Consider the following 20777-nt stretch of genomic DNA (forward strand, 5'->3'; position numbering starts at 1 on the left):
GGTTTGCCATGCAGAGAACGGGGTCCGAAATTATCAGTATAAACGCTACGCCGCAACCAAATGCATAGCAGTTACACTATGGCCTTATGGGTGCCAACTGGAAATTGTAACGTGGGAGCGACCGCATGGTGTGACGCAGTGTTGGACCCCGGCCCGGCCTTGCTCGCTTGTTGTGATCATTCCAAGCCATTGTCATTACCTGTACATGTATTGCTGAGCTAGCAAGCTGTCGCCTTTCTTTCACGCACCTCAATGTCACAGTGAAGCCTAGGGTTTGAGGAAGCGGACATCAGAACAGTTGCTGAGCCAGAACCATTATCTTGTCCGCGCTACCAAGCACCATGTTGGGCTTTGCGTGTGTCTCTGCGCTCCTCCTGGAAGCATCGCTGCTCATACATGTAGCTCAGGTGCAAGGTGGAAGCTACGAAAACATCTTCCTCAGCCTCCAAGCCGGCCACGGCTCACAGCGACAGAGTGATCGTGATCTCCTAGATGTCGGCGTCTCTCCACTCTACTCGACCGTCCAGGACGCTTTGGACTGTGCCGCCAAGCTTCGCACGGATGGCTTTTGTGGCAGCTCGGTAAGGGACAGTGGGACGAAACCCGCGAGGAAGATCGATCATGCCGACACAATTCACATATTTCTCCGCGTTGATGAGACCACGCAATGCTCCGTGTTGGCAGGATCTCGGCGAGCCTACTTAGACATTTCCAACTTGATTTCGCTGAACGTCGTCATTCAGGGAGTGGTTAGTTCGACATGTTCGCATGCTAACATTACTAGCAATAAGCAGGTGAGAGGTAAGATGCAGGTTAGGAAGCAAGAAACCAACATCAGCTTCTGGAACCAGCCGCCCAAGGTGCTGCTGATACGCAATAGTTCGTTGATCGTTTTCAGGCACGTCAGTTTCGAGGGGAATGAGGAGGCATGTGTACCCGGACAAGCAAAGATTCGCCTTTTCCGTGCGTTTGGCGTGCTCTTCTACGACGTGATCGCCGTGCAGACGGAGCGCTCGCGTAAGCTTCTTTCTATCCAGAACTCTTACTTGATCGTGATGCGTAACTGTACTTTCCATGGATCCAGCTGGAGTCAGCGGGCGCTAAGTCCCTTTGATGATGTGTCTGCGTCTGGCGAGGTAGCTATTCACATCTACCTATCAGATATGGACTGTGTGAATGAGACGGCAGAGAGCCGCAGCTCGGTAGACAACTCAGGGTTCAGGTCTTTCCTCAACCAGCTCAGATCTGCAGTTCCAGACTACGGCAGTGACGTCATGAAAATAATGGATGATGGGCGCGATCGCTCGTGGTACTGGCAATGGCCAAGCGTCCTGATGACCTCTTGCACCGTGAGCTCGCTCGGCGGCGGCAAGCCGAGCCACTTCAACCAGAAGCTGAGCGGCATTGGGATAAAAATGGAAAATGGCACCAGTGTTGGCCTGTACTACAAATCAGTGCAGCGGTGTTTCGTCGCCGTGAACGACACGAACTTCACATCGAACAGAAGTCCGTTTGGGTCGACGATGCGAGTTGTGTTCCTTGGTTTCGGCACGAAACCATCGAGCGAGAACAGTGCTCGAATCTTCGGGACTCGGTTCTTGAATAATCATGGCCAATTCGCTGGAGCCCTCCTTGTCCGCTTCATGAACAGCAGCACCGAAAGCAATTCTGTCTCAGTGGATAACTGCGACTTCGTGGGAAATTCAGCGATGTACGAGGGTGGCGTGGCATCGGTACATTTTGGGGACGAGAGTGGATTCCGCTGGAACAGAGTATCATTTTCCAACTGTATCATGGATTCCAACAAGGCCGCGTTCGAGGAACACTCTCCCACTCCAGGTGGCGCGGTGTCGATCCGATCCGATCATCTCGACAACGTCCGGTGTGCGAGAAGCTTGAAATTCTGGTGGCGGGCATTGGCTCCGTCAGTGAAGGCTGATTCTCTTAGCATGTCCAAGTCCAGTGCCACCAGCAGTCGGTGTGCTGAGGTAGAGTTTAGCAACTGCACATTCGAAAACAACGTGGGTTACCGCACTGTGAACGTCGTGCGTGCCAATGTCATCTTCAGCAAGAGAACGTGAGTTGGCTGTGGGGAATGCGAAGACCCTTCTGTAAGTTGTGTTTCCCCTCTTTGCCATTGCAGCCGCAGCGAGAACACTTGGGGGGGGGGGGGGGGGGGGGTCAGGTCGTACATGGTTGGTAGATCTGCATCGCTTCAGGCACTCAGCAATACATTCAAAAGCGAGCCCATTTCAGGGCCGGTGGAACCGGTCCGGTTTGTCAGGCTATGGCATGGCCGGACCACCTGTTTGGCCACCTACGCATGTTTACTGCCGAGGAGGTCACGACTCATGTGTCCCTTGCGACAAGTTATCATACACAATGTATTAAAGACATTGGTACGACAGGACCAATCAAAAATTGGGTCCGCTGATCCTGTATATCCATTTAAATTACCTTGAGAATCACCTGACCCAGCACATTGTGCTGCACTTCAGTGGTTACATGCAGATTGTAGTGAATTTGTTAGGATTGAATACTTCGGAGTACATGTACATGTACATGTACACGGTTACATATGCCACCGTACATGCGTGCTTGTTTGCAATTGTGGCCAGTGTGATCACAAACTGCAGTAGAGGTACGCTGGGACTTCGCAGCTCCAAGGCATTCATCTTCGGCCAGATGATCATCTCCAACAACCAGAGCAATTGTGGCGTCGCTATGATCCTGGAGGGAAAATCGACGATTGATGCGACTGAGGTAGGTGCCAGGGAATTTGTTTGTGTGTGTTTGTTTGTTTGTTTTTGATTTATTTTAGTTTGTTGCCTCAACAGTACATGTATAGCTTCTGTAGTGCTCTAGCACTCGTCAGTCACTGAACTGATTTTATTCCCGTAGCTATGCAGAAGACGTTACTTCAGTAACGTCTGGCGCTAGCCAGGGTCCACACAGCTTTAATTCGGTATTTGTGTGTTTGTTTGTTTGTGTCACGCCTGGCGCTATCCCGTATCTGTCCCGTATCTGTCCCGTACCGTACTGTACCATCAAACACAGCTGGCCACATACAGCTGGCCGCAATATTCAAATAGGGCTTTCAAACGCAAGATCATAACGTGAGGCAACTTGGAAGAATGGGTATGAATGCGAAGTGTATGGGGGAATGCATGTAGGGTGATAGTGCGGGTTCGAATCCCAGGATATACCTGAAAAAATAGGAGAATTGAAAAATGTATAACATCCCTATGCTTTTTTTGCCGTCATCAAGGCGGTAGACGGTGTCGCATTACCCTCGATCGTACCTGTCCCGTACCTATCCCGTAACGTACCGTACCATCAAAGACGGCTGGCCACAATGCATATTCAAATGCAAGATCATAACGTGAAGCAACTTGGAAGAATAAGTATGTATGCGAAGTGTATCGGGGATGCATGCAGGGCGCGCGATAGTGCGGGTTCGAATCCAAGGTTATGTCTTAAAAAAAGGAATTTTTTAAAGAATTTATGACATCCCTGTGCTTTTTTTGTCTAGGTCATCAAGGCAAAAAAGCATAGCGTAGGGCCCTGAGCTTCCAAGCTCTCTCGTTGTTAAGAAGACACAAACTTATAGAGTGTGAAGAAGAGTATAGCGAGAGCGGTGGAAGGAGATCCGCTGGACAGCTGGATAGTGTATCAATAAGCGCACTAGGGGACGGCTAGACAGTATGTCTCTCGATATCAATAGGTATTGTACGAAAAGCCAGTCAATAGTACTAAAGAGTGAAGTCAACCCAGCACAGATACTAGCTCCAGACACTCATGACATGCATGATACAGATGATACAACAACTTCAAAGAGGGTCGAACAGGAAACGAAATAACTGACGGTCACCAGAAAGGGAATGAGAGAGAAAAAAGGTGGAGCATTTCGCTGAAGCCCATTTGCTGCAAGAAACGTGGCTTATAATAAGAACGAGCTGGCAAAGCATGAGCGCAGTGACACAGAAATGCACTGTCCAGGGAACCGGAATGAGCAAGAGGGATGCAATGTGATGTGCATTTCAGTCTTGAGCTGCTCATTTACACTGTTTCCAGGGTGGTGCTGGTTCAGGGTGTATGCCCGACAAACTCGTACGCATTATTTGCACCCTGTGCGTGACAGATACCGGCGAGAGTATATTTATAACTCCCTCAAGAGTGTGCAACTACTGAGACCCTTTCTATGGGGTTCGCCGACAGCGAAAACTCACATCACGTGGTGTAGTGTCCCAGTTGTACGTTTCCAGGCCGTTTCTAGCGAGCAGCGGAGTAATAAGAAAAGTACTTCCTTGCAGAAACTCTCTGCGCGTATGCAACTCGCCAGCATAATCATGGCAGATTTTCGGGTTGCGCACGCTATCGTACCTGAGACCCATGATTTGAGTTTTCGCCGTCGGAGACCCCATATGCAGAGTTGCACACTCTGGGGGGGGGGATATACTCTTGATACCGGGTTTTATGCAACTCTGCTTTCAGGTCAACTCTCTTGTGGTCACTTTGCACTGTTTTCCAGCGTAACCTTTTGACCCATGTCACTTGATGTGAAGTTCTTCCGTCGCAGCCCTGTATAGCCTCGGAGGTTGTACAGGCGGCTGCACACTCCTGGGGTTGTGTACTCTTGATATAATATACTTCAAAGTATATTATTCCCGTAGCTATGCAGAAGACATTACTTCAGTAACATCTGGCGCTAGCCAGGGTCCACACAGCTTTAATTCCGTGTTTGTTTGTTTGTTTGTGCCATCGGCATGCCTGGCGCTATCCCGTACCGTTCCCGTGCCGAAACGGCGTTGACATCACGGAAATCCTGCGTGAGGCACACTTTGCCCTTGCGCTTCGGTACGACCACCATTCGGGCAACCTATGGGGTGGGGCCAGTGGCAGGCTCAATGACGTCCAATGCGAGCTGCTTATGGAGCTCAGCGAGCGCATCCTCCTGGAGGTGGACAGCCACTTTGGATGATGCGTGAGTGACAGGGCGGGCGTTGCCATCTACGTAGATATGGGCGTCTACGTCGTTGATGCAGCCGAGGCCCTGGAAGCGGTCGTGGTACTCAGCAAGGTCGTCTGGCAGTTGCGGACTTTCGACGCTGTGGACCAGCTGGATGAGGCCAAAACGCATGGCGGTCTCGCGGCCAACGATAGCAGCGTTACGTGGCGCGTGTGCGACAACGAGGAATGTTGCCGTCGAACTCATGGCAGCGGAGGAAACACAGAGGGTGATGCTACCCAGAAGAGGAAGAGGTGAAGTTGAGCCGTAAGCAAAGATTTGCACATCCGTTTGCTGAAGTGCTGCACCAGGGGCAACCTTTGCCAGGTCATCAGTATTGATGATATTGTGAATGGCACCACTATCCACCAAGACAGTCAGGGGCATGCCGTTGACGTGCACGGTGCGCCGGGCATCCTCGCGGCAGGGTGCCGTAGATGGGCGAGGCGGAGAGTCGGTAGAAAACAGCTCTGCGCCAATCTCTAAGGAATGAATGGCATGGTGGCCGCTGTTCACAGCGTGCTGGTCAGAGTGTAGGTGGGGACGGCATTCCCTGAACGTGCGGGCCTGGATGGCGGAGTCCGAGGCGCGGCATGCCGCAGCGAAATGGTTTGGCTTGCCACAGCGGCTACAGAACTGGCCCTTGGCAGCGTCACATGCGGCATGGCCTGGCTTTCCACACCGATAGCAGGTCAGACCGGATGAGGTAGACGGTGGACACTGGGCTTGGGGCTGGCGTGCAGCTGCGTAGCCATTGTGCTATGACCATGAGAGGGCATCCACATGGGCAAGCTTGGGTGCGGCCGACGCCAGGGAAGCGACGTGGGCGTCCTGCTGTGAAGCCACTGAAGAGCCCAGAGAGGCGTCCTTGATGGCGAGTACATGGGTGATGCTGGCCTCATACGCGCGGGCTGCTTTCAGAGCTTTGTCGGAGTCGAGGCCATCGATTTCCAGCAGTTTTCGCCGAAGGGCGTCGGACTTGCAGCCGATGATTAGCTGGTCCAAGACAGCCAATTTCTCCGTGGCAGTATCCAGGAAGTGTTACTGAATCGTAACCAGCTCAAACTCTAGCGCCCACAAAGCACTCACACATCTACAACAAGACACTCTTTCTTGATTTTATATAATGTAGGACTCAGTATAGAGTCCATGCACTATATGATGTCCAGCACCCTATATAGAGTCCATTGGTCCAAAATCCACTATACAGAGTCCAGGAGTCCACTCAGTTTTGATCAGCTTCATCCTGCCGCGCAATCCCCTATAAGGAGTACACTTTTTCTACAACTACACACAGTACAAGTCCCCTATTCACAGTCCAGGAGTCCAGTTTATCCAGCCACGCCGTCCTGTGTGTTGTGCCCGAAAGAGAACACATTTTCAGTTTTGCTTGCCTCGTGGCAGCGCATTCCTTTCTTCACTTCAGCCATGGCTGCCAATTCTGCTGTGCAGTTGCTGACAGTAATCTGTCTCGAGCTAACCAAGGAGGATAAGGAGACGTTCAAAATCAAATCTGGAAAGCGTCTTGTGGTTCTCTGAAGACGTTTCATCAGTGCGCGGGATGAAAGCAGAAATTGCAGAACGAGAAAAGTTCAGCACAGTTCAAATCTGACGAGTCAGATACACTGACACTCTCTTTCGTTCGACGCCACAAGGATACCCTGTTTGACTGGACAAGAGCTGCCTGTACCACCGTGTCAAAAGGCTGTCCAACTACATGGCAGGACGATGATTGAGGTAAGGAAGCTTTTACTCGTTTCGATTGGTCTGCTGTTCTGTCGTTATGCTTGAATTTTTTTCCATTTTCAAGGGGCGTATCGCGTTTGTTTGATGTTGCTTGAATGAATGCCCTAAAAGTAATCAACCACTTCGTAATAGTCCTCAAGGACTGCAAGGACTGTCTTTGCATCAATCGTATATGATCGTCTAGCTATCATCAATTATTATTTTATTTCATGAGGAATGTATTCAAGTTTATCCCTGTGATAATTATGTGAACTCCACGACACTCTTCCTGTAGTATGATGTCAAATACAATGGGATCCACAAACGCAGTGCCAGTGTACTAGTAGTAGTAGGACTAGGAGGATTGCTTGTATGCCAATGACAAGAAAAAGCTTCTAAAGCTAATACTCGTATTCCCTGAAGTAACTGTTTTGATGTCACGAACATGACATTGTGTCAGTGAAACTGCCTCGTGACAACAAATCATTGCATTTCCATCTTGGGGAAGACTGACTGACAGCAACGCTGTACAGATTGTTCAAATCATCTCATTTCAATTTAGTTGCAGTGAAGTGAAACACTGTGTACACTACATGTATGTTGGTGTGTCTGTGCGTCTTGAGTGTGCACAAACGATCTTATTCCTCGTATTACTAATAGATTATTGTCCCCACCATCACCTGTTCACAGGTCTTTGAGTGGATTGATTTTCATTGAGCATCACATTCGCTGAGAACTTGGTAGTTGTGTGCTCCCATGCATCATTACGGTAATAAGCGTATCCTTGTGCTATCTATTTGTTGCAGGTGTGCTGATCTTCAGAAGCTTGCGGAACTGAGTGCTGCTGAACATTTGCATGGCCATGAGCAATGGTGAAGCTTGCTATTGCACTCTCAGCATGTGCTAGTATTATGCTGACCACTGCACTATGTTACTCTCTTACACTACTACGTGTATGTAAACGTGCGTGTACCCGTCCCCGTATGCATTCGTTTCGTATAATTATTTGTTATCCCTCTTGACTTTACATGTAAATGGGTGGACGTTTGCATGGCTGTTGGAGATGCGTGTGTATTGTGTCTCTACTCTTTTCTTGGTGTTTTCTTGGCGTTGTATAATTTTGTGTGTGTGTGTGTGTGTGTGTGTGTGTGTGTGTGTGTGTGTGTGTGTGTGTGTGTGTGTGTGAGTGTGTGCGCGCGCGCACAATAATTTGAAAACAAATAATTAATCCTGGGCTCTCCATTATTCTCTTTCGATTCTTGGGTTTTTTCTAGGTATTTTCTTGGCGTTGTGTGGGTGTGTGCATGTGTGTGTGCGTGCACAATAATTTGGCAACACTACATGATTGAGATATTGTAATTTGCAGCGTCTGCGAAGAGACCACTTGATTTGAGGATGGTGTTTGTAGGGTTTTTCATGTAATGAAGTGGCTGCAGTGGCGCCTCAATACATATTTTTTTATCTTGAGAAGTGAATGATGTAAAGGATTAAAGGGAGAGGCCGTTTTCTGGTTAATATTCACTGCTTACAGCAGATCCTATGTCTATTTTCGAACTCGATAGTTGGATGCCTAATTGGCTGGACTTTATACAAGGGGTGTTGTCCACATAAAGACTCTTTATAGTTGATTTCAAAGTTTGGACTCCGTACAGTTGATTTTGGACCAATGGACTCTATATAGGGGTGAAGCCAATTGGCTGGACTCTATACAGGGAGTGATGTCCATCGAAACTTTGAGCTCACAGTTGATTCCAAGTTTGGACTCTGTACAGTGGATTTTGGACCAATGGACTCTATATAGGGGTTGGACATCATATAGGGGCTGGACGCTCTACTGAGTCCAACATATAGTTTCATACAATGAAGGAATAGAAGAAGAGGGAAGAGAAGGTCATAGTTACAGTACTTGAACAGTAGCCAGCAGCAGCTCACGACGCCATCAGGACCCGAAGAGAAAGAGGATGAAATGAGGAGAAACCACTGCCTTCATACCAGGGCCAGGCACTGGCGCCTAGCAACAGCCAATCAGAGAAGCTCATGTGACTACTCTATCTACTACTACAAAGAGTAATAAGTAATGATTACTTCATTGGCATAAATGGGCAAAGACACAAAAGGTAACACATGCAATTGTGGGATTCGAACCGGCAACAGTCATTCCAAAGGTCAAGGAATTAGCAGTAACTTCTATCAAGGCAGGGGCGTAGGAGAGGTTTTGGAAGTGGTACGACCGAAGGTCGGCGCGACTGAAGGCCGTGGTGGAGGGGGGTCCTGGGACTTCCCCTGGGAAATTTTTGTAAAAAAGACACAAAATCCTGCGTTCTGGGAACTTCTGGCGCAGTGTGCAGTCGAGTCGAGTACAGTACTCAGTACGACTGCAGATTCATGGCAGATCTACGAGTACGAGTCTAGAAAAAGGTCAAAGTCTGATGCGCATATACGCATCGATGGATCCTGATTTTTTTATTACGGTTTTGCATGTTTCGGACGGACCACACTTTTCGAAAAGTGGTACGGCTATGGTCGTACCAGTCGTAGCGGGTGCTACGCCCCTGCAAGGGCCCACTGAGTGTCACCATGCACTATCACTACTACTACTACAGAAGCCACTGCGTTTCACGTGGTCGCCCAAACGACAACAGAAACCTTCCATAGTCTCGTTCGGCTGTTGACGAAGCTGACGGAAATTGTACCAGAGGAGGGTTTTGTTTTGGTGTTTATCGAACTCGTCCTGCAACGCTTTGGCGGGGTCGTCGAATGTTGCCCCTGTGTTGCTGAGAGTGGGCATGAGTTGTTGGATGTCGTCTCCTCCCAGGTACTGGAGTAGCCTAAGCTGTTGGTCGTCATCGCCAATCTTGGACACAGCAAGATAAAGTTTGAAACTCCGTGTCCAGGCGGGCCAGCGCGTGGCGGCATCGTAGAGGGAGACATAAATTGGAAGAGGTCCAGGGGGCGGAATGGCGGGTGGTCGGTCACCCATGCTTGCTGCGGAGGAACGAAATAGCTCGCAGCGCCAATGTAGTATTGTTTCTCCTTCAGACCAAAAACAACAAGAGTCCAGAGTCGACCCATGCACAGCAACTAAAAGCCGCGAAGTCCGTTTCACGCGCGCGCGGGAAACGGCACATGCTACATGCATAACATATCACGATGTACTACTACTACTACATGCATCGTGAATGACTGGAGTGGAAAAGGAATGCCACAGCGCGTAGGTACACGTGAACACTACAACAGGCAACCATGCATTCGGCCGTCAGCAACTGTTAAGCACAAGCACACTATCAAGGCAAGGAAATTATTGTATTATTGTATCGTATTGTATGGAAAATAGTTTTACCTCATTGGCTCAACAGGTCAATGTATTACTACAAAAGTCCAGAAAATCCGATTATGAGGAGATATTAGAAAAAGAAGTAGCAAACTAAAAGTGGATTAAGTGAGGGAAAATAACAATCCCCAATAAATTCTGCAATTACTTTTGCCTAACTCATATTTAAACTGATTGAAACTTTTTTTGCAATACAATGATGTAGCCAATAAATGAAAAAAAACAACATTTCTATCAGTTCTAATAACATGCATGATGAGCTAGGCAAAAAAAGCATAGCGTAGGGCCCTGAGCTTCCAAGCTCTCTCGTTTTGTTTTGTATTACCTTTAGCCATGATGTTCATGAACCGTTTACGTTGAAGTGTATCATATCGGCAGACTTCTCAGTCCACAGCTTTGCTTTTAAAAGCTGAATGCATGGCTGTGACGAGAGGGGATAGCAGCAAAGCAAGCAAGAATCTAATAAATTGTTATGTCACAATAATGTGAAGAAAAAGAAGCTATATGTAACATAATTTACATGGTACAAGCAATTTAAAAAGGAATCCTGTAGCAGAAATCGTTCAGCATCCAGCATGCAATACACACTCTGTTGTCTGCTTGCAGGCAGAGCTGCTTCAGGTGGACATGGATCGGTTCCTGGCTGCCGACGCTCTTGCCTCCTCGTCGACCTATGCCGATGTGCTTAACAACATCAACAAGCCCATGACACTCGGGGACTGTCCCATTCTCTTTCCCAAGAATAAGACCGTGTCTAGGAACACTATCAAAGTGAGTGATACAGAACGGACACTCGACTCATAGTTAGCTTAAAATGCATTTAGCTCAAGATCTTTCATCCATTTTACTACAAATAGACACATTTTCAGCAGCTATTAAATTTCGGCAATATTCGTCACCGACCCAAAAGGCCAAAATTGAAACGCCGATAAAATGTTTTTCACTCCAAAATTTGGAAGTTGTACAGAGAGTTCCTTTCATGTTTGCAATACGAGCACCGGATGTAAATTTCACAACGAAAGCTGTTCTATCTTTCCAGGACAAGTTCCAGGATGACATATACTTGCAAGTAATAATTTTAACTCGGATGGTGAGCCAATTACATTATGGTGAAAAAGGACGACAACATGTTACGAGTTATGACTAACTGTCCACTAACGTAACCAGATCTTATACAGTCAGCGAGTGCGACAAAATGGCACAAAACTGACAAAGGAGTACTGAGACATTCGGCGACCTGACACCTAGCTACAACACTTCTCCAACGCGCAAACCAACAACCTTCCAACTTGGAAGGCTCAGGTTCGGAAAGGTCCAAGAGGGGAAGGAAAGCGCAACGAAGAAGAGCACGAGCTACGCATCACTGCAACAAAGAATTTCGAAAGTTACTGGATGATGACCAAGCTACATGTAGTGAGACTATTGGAGAGACCGGCCTCGTGCTCTTCTTCGTTGCGCTTTCCTTCCCCTCTCGGACCTTTCCGAACCTGAGCCTTCCAAGTTGGAAGGTTGTTGGTTTGTGCGTTGGAGAAGTGTTGGAGCTAGGTGTCAGGTCGTCGAATGTCTCAGTACTCCTTTTTCAGTTTTGTGCCATTTTTTTCGCACTCGCTGACTGTATAAGATCTGGTTACGTTGGTGGACAGTTGGTCATAACTCGTAACATTTTGTCCTCCTTTTTCACCATGATAATTATTATTAGTAATGTGTGTTGTCTGTAATCCTCAGGCACTCTTCAAGCGCAAACGGAGGAGGCCATACAATTCAGATGTTGCCAAGTACTCAGTCGTTTCCATGGCAAGTCTGCACAAGTGCTTTGGTTACTTTTCGAGCTACTTGAATGACTTGTACTCGGCGATTGACGCAAAATTTTCAGTTCGATGCTACTGTCTTCCCTACTCACCTGCCGTTTGGGACAAGAATGATGGACAGTATAGAACTGCGGCTCCGCGTGGGGATCCAGAACGTCAAGGTAAATACACAGTCAGACCTCGCTTATCCGGTCCACTTTAATCCGGATCCCTCGCCATCCGGAAGAAAATAGCTGGTTACATATTTACAGCATACGTGACGCATCCAACATAAACAGTGTTTGGTTATCCGATTCCCTCGCCTATCCGGATATTTTTATGGAAAACGGATGTGTGCTGTTAAGCGAGGTCTGACTGTACTCCACTCATTCCCATCTATAATTATTGAAGTTTTTGTGCACTGGGGCACAGCCTTCGGTCGCTGTGTGTGTGGAGTGGGGGTGAAAATGAGAAAATTATAATTATAGAATTTGTTTCCTGCAGAGCAGGTTTCAGGATTCTTGCAAGGTTTTGAGATTTTGAATATTTCTCTGATCCAGTGGGTTCCTTCAAATTCCCCAATCTACCCATACTTTTGTTGCCAGGAACAACGTGCAATCAAGCGTGTATGCTCTCTGATTATACATGCACCCGAGTGCAAGATGAGAAAGTGTAGTGCTCGATGGCTTCAAAGGAGGGTACACGATCCATGCAGAACTAAACGGATATGTTGTGCAACGACCAGGACCTAGTGCTGTTCACGGCAATTACATCCTCCAAAACTGTCTTAGTCCAATCGATGCATGTGGATATGATACACAATGTAGTCGGGAGCCTTTTTGTTAGAATTCTTGTTCGTTATTTTCCAATGAGCTTCGTTTCCATCATATTGCGAGCTGTTGTTCAAAATGGTTGTCAATGTTATGGAGTTACCCGAGTAGAGCATGAATCATGAAGAACCAATCACACCATGTTGCATGATGTGTTGTCCTCCAATAGCTGTAAGAAGTTGAAGAGATGCTCATACTCTTCTGCCCGTTTCTTGTCTGCTTCAGAGTTTCGTTTTCTAAGACAGCATTACCTTTCCCATCCAGCGTACCAAGAGCTCTGCACGGAGCAGGTGGAGGACCTTGCGAATATGTCCAATGTCAGCTCCTTTTCCAGCCAAGCTTGCTGGAGGGAGGAGCTGTGCCAGGCGAACTCATGCAGTCCTAATACAACCGTGCAGCATCAGCTGTGCTCCGGGCAAGTACCGAATGCTCATTTGCACCAACCTGATCGCTGCTACAGCCCTGTTCAGGGTATCTATGTTGTAAACACGGACAAGTATGACTCCAGGGAGTCCAGCGTTCTGGGAACCTTCCTGGCCTGGAGCTTCTTTGAGAGTGCTACAACGGGCTGCTTCAAACCTGTTGGAAAGGAGGTCTGGTTCTATAACAGAAGATGTAGCAGGAAGGTCGTTATCGATTCCATCTTTGCGGCTGAGTGAGTAGCGTAATTGGAATTTACCACAGAATGCTTGGTTTTACCGTATACTTGGACTCGGATGGAGAGCCAAGGATTAATTTATAGAAGAAAAAAAAAGGAACAAGAACTACAAGTTATGCTATAATGTTCACTAGCACCACCAGTTACTGAACAATCAGCTCATGTGATAACATTGCACGACACTGACCGACGGTACTAACGTTCTACAAGTAACTGGCTAACAGCTCTAGCACATCTGGGATGCGCACTCCAACAGCCGGTCAGTGTCATGCAATGTTATCGCATGAGCTGATTGTTTAGTAACTGGTGAGGTTAGTGGACATTATAGCGTAACTTGTAGTTCCTTGGTCCTTTTTCTTCTTCTATAAATTTACCATAATTATAATTATGGCAAAAAATATAAATTTGTCACAAGCCAGACATTTGCTCCATGGTTTCTTTGCTGCATTTGAAAACAATCAATGAGTACTTCGTTTCGTTCGTTTGAACGGGAAAAGTCTGAAGACAAATTGACTGTCACCACCACGACTCGAAATTGAATACTGTAGAATGGGTCATTCTAGCGACTATTAAGTTTAGAGTTTTCCCATTGTCAACCGGTTAGCGACGTTTTATTTAAGCGATTTGCATTTTTCTTCATTGTACACATATTGATACTGCATTCTACTACTGTATGTACAAACCATCACTACCGTCTACTATGAGTGCTAGTACGAGAAAACATCATAAAACATGTGCTAATAATTGACTGTGGTGCTACCGGTAGTACTATTACTACAATGTCATGTACTGTGATGTAGTACTGCATTGTACTCACGGATCACCAGTGCACTACTAATGTCTCAACGGATTAGCGACTTGAAACTTTAGCGAAAATGAGTCGATCGCTAAATTCGCTAGGGCTTTTACGTCGCTAAAATTACCCGTTCTACGGTACTTGGTTTGGTACTATATTTTTCCAAAGCAGCAAAGAGACCACGGAAGAAAGGTTTTGCTTGTAAGTACTATTTTGTATGATGTAGCTGAAGTGGAGTTTGGACAACCTTAGGAAAACCCAACCGGCGGTAGGAAAAATGGAAGTTCAAGTGAGCTGAAGATATTATGAATATTTGTTTAGCCTGATGAGGAGGTACAGATAATTATAATGGATAGCTGCAATGGAGTCTTAACATATCGAGAAAGTTGAAAAGAAGAGTTCTGGTGCATTTTGGAAATTTTCATTGCACTTCAGGTGACAATATCCCTGAAAGCAAGTCAGATTCCCCTGTAAACAATTCAGACGCTACAACATGCCGAAGGGAATTCCCTGAACTGGCTATGCACAGTGAGCCTGCTCGTATCTGCTAGATGTTTACATCTCAAGTTCAAGTTAAAGGGGAAGTATACCGGCCTAAAATCAAATTTTCACCAGTTGTAATCTTCGGGATGCTGAGTCGAATGGTCTTGGTCCGAGGAAGCTGAGACGCTCCCTTCCTCCTTTATTCCCAATCGAACTCGCGCACTTCCACCGAAATTGGGTGACTGCGCCCTACTAGATAGGGATTTGTATGGAAAAAGTCACTAAAAACGCCGTTTCGTTCTTATAAAAGCGCGGATGATCGCGATTGGTCCATATGTTGTAGTCTTTTGGCCGCTGAGTCGACTGGTTTTGGTCCGAAAAGGCTGCGATGCAGCGTTCAGCCCTTATTCCCAATCGAACACGGTTGAGTAAGCGGTCACGTGCTCATGCGTACACCAGTCGCCTGGTCACCGTGCCTGCAGGCTACAATTTTCACATCAAGGTTCAACTCAAAGGTTCCAAGCAAGGAGTCGTAAGAGGCTTTTGCGACTCACTGGTTCAAAGGTTCAACTCGAGTGACATAAACGGGCCCAAACAGGCTGTAAATGAGCACGTGACCGCTTACTCAACCGTGTTCAATTGGGAATAAGGGCCGAACGCTGCATCGCAGCCTTTTCGGACCAAAACCAGTCGACTCAGCGGCCAAAAGACTACAACATATGGACCAAGTGCGGTCATCCGCGCTTTCATAAGAACGAAACGGCGTCATTAGTGACTTTTTCCATACAAATCCCTATCTAGTAGGGCACAGTCACCCAGTTTCGGTGGAAGTGCGCGAGTTCGATTGCGAATAAAGGAGGAAGGGGGCGTCTCAGCTTCCTCGGACCAAGACCATTCGACTCAGCACCCCGAAGACTACAATTGGTGAAAATTTGATTTTAGGGTATACTTCCCCTTTAAGCCATTATCGTGTTTAGAGGTACATGCGCAAAGTTCCTCGGAAATGTGGTCAAGCCTCAATGGTCACTTGGAGCCCGTGCAGGGAATTGCCGAAGGCAGAGTGTTGATGTAGACGAATCATTCCATTGCTTGTACATCTATGTGATAGGTACCAGCTGAACATCAGTACCGACTGCATTCTGCATCGCCTGAACTTCCTGTTGCGTCGCTACCGGCGTAGCTTCATCCCAGTACTGCCTGGCTATAAGCTACTGCTGACGCCCTGGGCCGGCTGGCTGAACCAGTGGCACCGAACGGACGAAAACGCCAACGCCACCTGCTTGCAGGACATTCACGGACCGATGGCACCGGCGTTCAGCATCTCCAACATCACCCTGAACCCGTCACCCGGCGAGGTATTCTCCCTGAAAGTGGCCACGAGAGATGAGCTCCTCAATGAAGTCACCGCATCTCTGCAGATTAAGGTTTGTCGCAATTTTCCAATACCAGCACATTAGGCCACCCTGATTTAATTTGGCTCATACCAAGAGTACATAAACCAGAGTTTGCAACTGTGCATATCAGATCTGAAACAGCGCAGTTCGTGCACTACGTCACCCTGATGAGGTCAGCCAATCCGTGACTTGTGTACAGCTCAAATGTTCGTGTTTCACAGCCCGGAAATCAGCCACGTTTGCATGATTTTAGACGTCCTGTTTTAGGATTTCGGTGTTTCACTGTGACTGCGTGCGCTGCGTTCATCCGCTGACAAGTAAATTACCCGGCTATCCGTATCAAAAAACCGAAATCAGGACAAACTCAGTGACCTGCACCACCGTGACTGCAAGGCCGTCACAGCTGGGGCGGCTGGAGCGGCTGAGGCCGCCCCACTCTTTTAGCTGTTTTTTAGCGCACTGCAATAAAGCGCGATGATCGCAGCTCAGCGCAAATGTGGCAAATAATGAGGAATCCTTGTCCCCGATCGTGGTTTGTTGCAGAATAAAAAGGTCTTTCATTGCAGTTACAACTGAAATGGCACCAAATGCCTGGAAATGCTTGCAATTGGCTTCAATTTTTGAAATTTTTTCCCAGAGGAGGGTATGATGGACTAGTTATGTACAATAACAAGTAGTTTCACACGACGTACGTTTCCTCGTACGTCGTGTGAAACTACTTGTTATTGTACATAACTAGTCCATTATATTTACATGACAGTGGAGGTCAGTAGGATGTTGACGTTTCGGTTTGTCACAATTCGTCTTCGCTTACTTTCCCCTTTCTATGTTTGTTGCATAAACTTGAGCCTTCCAAGGTGGGTGGTCTGTTGCTTTGCGTCGGCTGGTTGTAGTAAGGCCGGTATGTCCAATAGTCTTACCAGTTGCGTCATCATCCAGTAAATTTCGGCATTCTTTGTTGCCGTGGGGTGTAGCTCGTGCTCTTCTTCGTTGCGCTTTCCTTCCCCTCTTCCACATTTCCGAACCTGAGCCTTCCAAGTTGGAAGGTTGTTGGCTTGCGCCTTGGAGAAGTGTTGGAGCTAGGTGTCAGGTCGCCGAATTTCTCGGTGCTCGTTGTCAGTTTTGTGCCATTTTTGTCGCACTCGCTGATGGTATACGATTTGGTTCCGTTTGTGGACAGTTAGCCATAACTCGTAACATTTTGTCCTTCTCCTTTTTCACCATAATTTAATTGGCTCACCATCCGAGTTCAAAATATATAAAACGAAAAAACTTGACGAAGGACACATGAAAAAGAACCAGAGAAAAATGAAAACAGCTGACCTGCATGACAAGACGAGGTTGACATAGACGAGACAAGGTTGACTTAGTGACGAGATAAGGACTAGTGACAACGAGACGAATGGCGGTTGAGGACTACTGGGACGATGAATTCAGTGTCGTGGGTTGAGCGAATAGTCGGGAGCCAATGTTGAGATACTAAGAGGAATCATACTCCCAGACACAACGGAACAACTTGGGACAGGTAGGAGTAACGACATTTATTATGGGAGGCGATGGGACAGAGCCAAAGACAAATGGCCACATGATAGAAGAGAGAGAGAGACAGAGACAGAGACAGAGAGAGGGAGAATGCAAGGTAAAGGGCCCGGGAAGCTATGGAAAATACGGGCACGCAAGTAGCTAGCCAGGCCAACGGAACAAAAGGTGAGTGCATATGGGGTGCATACATCATTACAGTCCAGCTGGAAAAGATTGTAGAATGTTTGGGAGGAGGTACCTAACACAAACATATTTGAGTACGGATCAATGCACCCATGCTCTGGACAATGTTCAAACTCAGCAGGCGTGTTTCTTATCAGAGAAGGTACTTTGTGAGTTTCATTGTATTTGTGGGTCGTAGAACGGTAAGCAAATCCTGCTTCCTCCAAGCAGGACTTGAGCATGGTAACCGGCCTCAGTCTCTCAATCATGGTCTTAAACACACTCATTATGTCTGGCTGCCTTAGGCAAACAACCTCAGGTTGTCTGCAAATCCTATCAAGCCATTCAAGGTGTAGATGTAAGCTCTAGATCTCGCTTGATGTTGTCCTGTGTGTGTGTGTGTGTGTGTGTGTGTGTGTGTGCGTGTGCGTGTGCGTGTGCGTGTGCGTTTGCGTGTGCGTGTGTGTGTGTGTGTGTGTGTGTGGGTGGGTGTTGGGTTTTGTTTGGCTATTTCAGCTATATGCAGACAATCACACTGTTCTTCTTGGTCATGGCGAGCACATCTACAAGACTGGCGAGGTAGTGGTGTTTGGCTCAGATGTGCCTCTGCAAAACATTGTCCTCTATGGCCCACCGGGTGCAACGGGCTACCTGCAGATCAGAAGCCGCGGTGAGTGCAATGAAATCAGCCCTCAGTGTGCATTTGAGTCCTGGAGGACAGAATTTTCTTCAAAAACAGGAGGCTCCAATTTAGCCAATTGACCAAAGTGGTTGTGGTAACATTGGCAAAGGGAACTGAAAAACTTAGCAGTATTCTTACAAAGCAAGTGTGGCCTTGTATTACGGACCTGATTGACACAGGAATTTGAGGAGCCTGCGTCACAAGTTAAAGGGGAAGTTAAGGCAAAAATTAAAATTTCACCAGTTGTAGTCTTCGGGGTGCTGAGTCGAATGGTCTTGGTCCGAGAAAGCTGAGACGCTCCCTTCCTACTTGAATCCCAATCGAACTCGCGCACTTCTACCGAAACTGGGTGACTGCGCCCTACGAGATGGGGATTTGTATGCAAAATGTCACTAAAAGCGCCATTTCGTTCTTATAAAAGCACGGATGACCGCGATTGGCCCATATATTGTAGTCTTTTGGACGCTGAGTCGACTGGTTTTGGTCCGAAAAGGCTGCGATGCAGCGTTCCTCCTTTATTCCCAATCGAACATGGTTGAAGAAGCGGTCACGTGCTCCTGGGTGCCAAAATCACCTGGTCACCACGCCAGCAGGCGACAACTTTCACACCAAGGTTCAACTCGAGTGACAGGACTGCACCCAAAAAAGGTCAAAACAGGCTGTAAGTTGTACCCTGCAGGCACGGTGACCAGGTGACTGGTGTACGCAGGAGCACATGACCGCTTGTTCAACCATTTTCGATTGGGAATTAGGGGCGAACGCTGCATCGCAGCCTTTTCGGACCAAAACCAGTCGACTCAGCGTCCAAAAGACTACAACATATGGGCCAATCGCGGTCATCCGTGCTTTTATAAGAACGAAATGGCGCTTTTAGTGACATTTTGCATACAAATCCCCATATGGTAGGGCGCAGTCACCCAGTTTCGGTGGAAGTGCGCGAGTTCGATTGGGATTCAAGTAGGAAGGGAGCGTCTCAGCTTTCTCGGACCAAGACCATTCGACTCAGCACCCCGAAGACTACAACTGGTGAAATTTTCATTTTTGCCTTAACTTCCCCTTTAACAGTTGCGTTAAAGACAAGGTCGTTTTTAAAATCTGGGTTTACGACATGCGGCCAATCATATGACATCATTGATGATAATGAGGAATGCTGCTACCCCGATTTGTGTGTAGTAGAATCATTATTTCTTATTCTTTACTGTCACATGATGTTAGCCTGTGAAGAGGTGTGCGAATTATACCCACCAGTTGCGGAAAGCAGTTTTTAGAGACAGTTGTCGTTATTGAATGGTTTGTTTGTTTGAAGTTATATTTTACATTGCAGACCTTCGTGTAAGAAAAATCCAGGAGAGTGAACAATCGCTCTCGCTATCCTCTCAAGGAGAGTGGTGGGAGAGCAGTCACCACCACCCCCACCCCCCAAAAAAAATCGCTAGCCTTATCTATCCAAGGCGAGCACAATACGGATTTTTTCAACATCTTGCGATACCCCAATCGGATTCAATACCCAAAACTAGTAGCTGCCAAATAATTAATTAATTCGTTCTGCAAAATCGCCGTACGCGCTACAAATGGAAGCTGTTTGGACCACAGCTTTAGTTTCCCTTCATCAATTTCGACAATCTCACGGTATTCTGGGAAGCTATTGGCAAGAGGAACACACCAGTGGGATTTCACCAGCTGGAGTGCTACTGCAGTGGCACTATAGCCCTGGGAAGACACGCACAACGGGAAATTGAGACAATTAATTTTGCTAAGATCCATGGTATTTTTGTAGTATTCATCGTAGAGCGCTCCTTTCTTTTGTAGCTGACCGCTAAAGACCTGTGCCTGACGTCACACAGGCCTATTCATGCCCGGACTATCACGCAACAGAGGGAAATCCTTTGCCATCCAGGACTGTTTTCACAGCCATTTCAGCTCATTTTCTCTCTGAAATAAGCTGTTGCAACGTTGACCTTGCACTTGTGTTTATTTTGCCCGTACAAGAGGCTTGGAACGTGCAAAAAATCCTTTGCCATCCAGGTGCAAGTGAAATTTGCAACGGGACGTAAAATGCATTGCGAGTGCCGTAACTCCACTATTCGACCTCGGATCGACTTCGGATTTGTTGGAGCCGACAGCCGAGAACTTTCTAATGCGAATAGACCTTTCGATTACTGAATTCCGTTCAGGGAAAGCCGAGTTACGAAATATTTGAGTGTTTGCAGAATGCACTTCCGATATGATGGTGATGCGGATGCGCTCGAAATTCTCAAGGCGCGCGACGAAAAGTGCGCCCACAATGAAAATAAGGAGAGCGAAGGCGAGTGAAAGCGATCCCTCTCTTTTACCAGATGCTCTGAATCATTGCAAACCAAATTGATGCCCAATATTAAG

General features: G+C 47.2%; 1 protein-coding gene and 1 long non-coding RNA gene across 3 annotated transcripts in view; both read left to right on the forward strand.

Moving 5' to 3' along the window:
• LOC135823833 (uncharacterized) overlaps nt 1-20777 on the forward strand; it is a 39722-nt gene that overhangs the window by 147 nt on the left and 18798 nt on the right. For both annotated transcript variants that reach the window (XM_065336683.1, XM_065336684.1), the window contains exons 1-7: nt 1-2077; nt 2619-2763; nt 10671-10835; nt 11790-12033; nt 12907-13336; nt 15727-16042; nt 18233-18386. The exon at nt 1-2077 is cut by the window's left edge and continues 147 nt beyond it. In XM_065336683.1, the coding sequence (XP_065192755.1) occupies nt 342-2077; nt 2619-2763; nt 10671-10835; nt 11790-12033; nt 12907-13336; nt 15727-16042; nt 18233-18386 (3190 nt within the window). In that variant the 5' untranslated portion in view covers nt 1-341. The remainder of the gene's footprint in view (nt 2078-2618; nt 2764-10670; nt 10836-11789; nt 12034-12906; nt 13337-15726; nt 16043-18232; nt 18387-20777) is intronic.
• On the forward strand, nt 6354-7776 carry LOC135823282 (uncharacterized). Its single transcript, XR_010554648.1, has 2 exons — nt 6354-6745; nt 7540-7776. It is a non-coding gene; the product is annotated as an uncharacterized LOC135823282 (long non-coding RNA).

This window comes from Sycon ciliatum, chromosome 8 (genome assembly GCF_964019385.1).
Source record: "Sycon ciliatum chromosome 8, ocSycCili1.1, whole genome shotgun sequence".
NCBI classification, from domain to species: Eukaryota; Metazoa; Porifera; class Calcarea; order Leucosolenida; family Sycettidae; genus Sycon; species Sycon ciliatum.